At 68.1% G+C, this 1,457-nt stretch overlaps 1 protein-coding gene across 1 annotated transcript in view; it reads right to left on the reverse strand.

Moving 5' to 3' along the window:
- The window catches only part of MKNK2 (MAPK interacting serine/threonine kinase 2), a 7,884-nt gene that overhangs the window by 2,896 nt on the left and 3,531 nt on the right, over positions 1 to 1,457 (reverse strand). The window contains exons 8-9 of the mRNA XM_077760676.1: positions 1,341 to 1,436; positions 763 to 957 (exon numbers count right to left, since the gene is read on the reverse strand). Of these exons, the coding sequence (XP_077616802.1) occupies positions 763 to 957; positions 1,341 to 1,436 (291 nt within the window). The remainder of the gene's footprint in view (positions 1 to 762; positions 958 to 1,340; positions 1,437 to 1,457) is intronic.

The following is a 1,457-nucleotide window of genomic DNA, read 5'->3' on the forward strand; positions in this document are numbered from 1 at the left end:
AGGGGGCCAAAGGCCTGAGAGGAATGCAAGTGGACTGGAGAGCTGGCCTCGGGCAAGTCTCAGTGAACTCTGCCCAGCAGAAGCTGATAGCAAAAAGGCAGCTCTTGGCAGCCAAGCTCCGGGGGACAGAAGGCCGCAAGGCTGGAACCTGGTCATCCCAGACCCTAAGTCTTGCCGGATGACAGATCCCTGACCCCCAAATGCTTCCTCTTGTGGACCATAAAACCAAGGAGTCTGTGTAACCCTGGGTGGACCAGGCCAGCACTGCCCTGGGGATAGATCAGGTATCACAGGCCAGGATCTCGGCAGCAAGCAGGCCCCCAGGGAGGGCACAGAGGGGTGCTGGGGGTGAGCGACACACCGGCTCACAGACCTGGCACACGGGGGAGGGGGCGCACGCGCACACAGACCGGGCCTGCATGGTGCACCGGGCTGAGGCTCTGAAGCACCGGGCACGGGCGCACGCGCACACAGACCGGGCCTGCATGGCGCACCGGGCACGGGCGCACACACACACAGACCGGGCCTGCATGGCGCACCGGGCACGGGCGCACACACACACAGACCGGGCCTGCATGGTGCACCGGGCTGAGGCTCTGGCGCACCGGGTACGGGGCGCACGCGCACACAGACCGGGCCGGCATGGTGCACCGGGCTGAGGCTCTGGCGCACCGGGCACGGGGCGCTCGCGCACACAGACCGGGCCGGCATGGTGCACCGGACTGAGGCTCTGAAGCACCGGGCACGGGCGCACGCGCGCACCTGGCAGGCCGGGCAGGCCTCGCCGCGGTCCCAGCCGCAGTCGCTGCCGCAGTGGCCCACGAAAGGCGGGTAGCCGCTGAGCAGGATGTAGAGGATGACACCCAGGCTCCAGAGGTCGCAGCGCTTGTCGTAGATGCTGGCCTCCTCGCTGAAGGCCTCCACCACCTCGGGGGCCATGTACTCTGCCGAGCCGCACTGCGGGAGGGAGCAGGCGTCAGGGCCCGGGAGGGAAGGGGGACTGCCGCAGGCCGGGACTTTCCGGTGTCACGTGAAAGCCCCAACACAGGGTCACCTGAGACGGCTGCGCCCCGATGCTCAGCCTGGCCAATCAGAGGGGAGCCCGGGACAGGCCCCGCCCCCACCCCACCCACTCAACAGATGACAGGTNGCCCCGCCCACACCTTTCCACGGGCCAATCAGAGGCTGTTGCTAAGCAAAGGCCCCGGTTCCACGGGCTGGGCAGCCGTGCAGCCGGCACCTCGAGTTACGCAACGGCAGGCAGGCAGGCAGCCCAACCCCAACCCGGGAGCAGAGCGAGGCGAGCGGGTCGCTGCGTGCCCGCTGCCCGCGCGTCTCACCGGGGTGAGCAGCTCTGGAGTGGAGATCGGGGAGCAGTCCCCGTTGAGTTTGATGCCGCTGCCCAGATCGAAGTCACAGATCTTCACGGGCGACACCTAGGAGGAGCAGGAAACGGC

Source organism: Crocuta crocuta, unplaced genomic scaffold (assembly GCF_008692635.1).
Source record: "Crocuta crocuta isolate KB4526 unplaced genomic scaffold, BGI_CrCroc_1.0 scaffold443, whole genome shotgun sequence".
In the NCBI taxonomy this organism is placed as follows: Eukaryota; Metazoa; Chordata; class Mammalia; order Carnivora; family Hyaenidae; genus Crocuta; species Crocuta crocuta.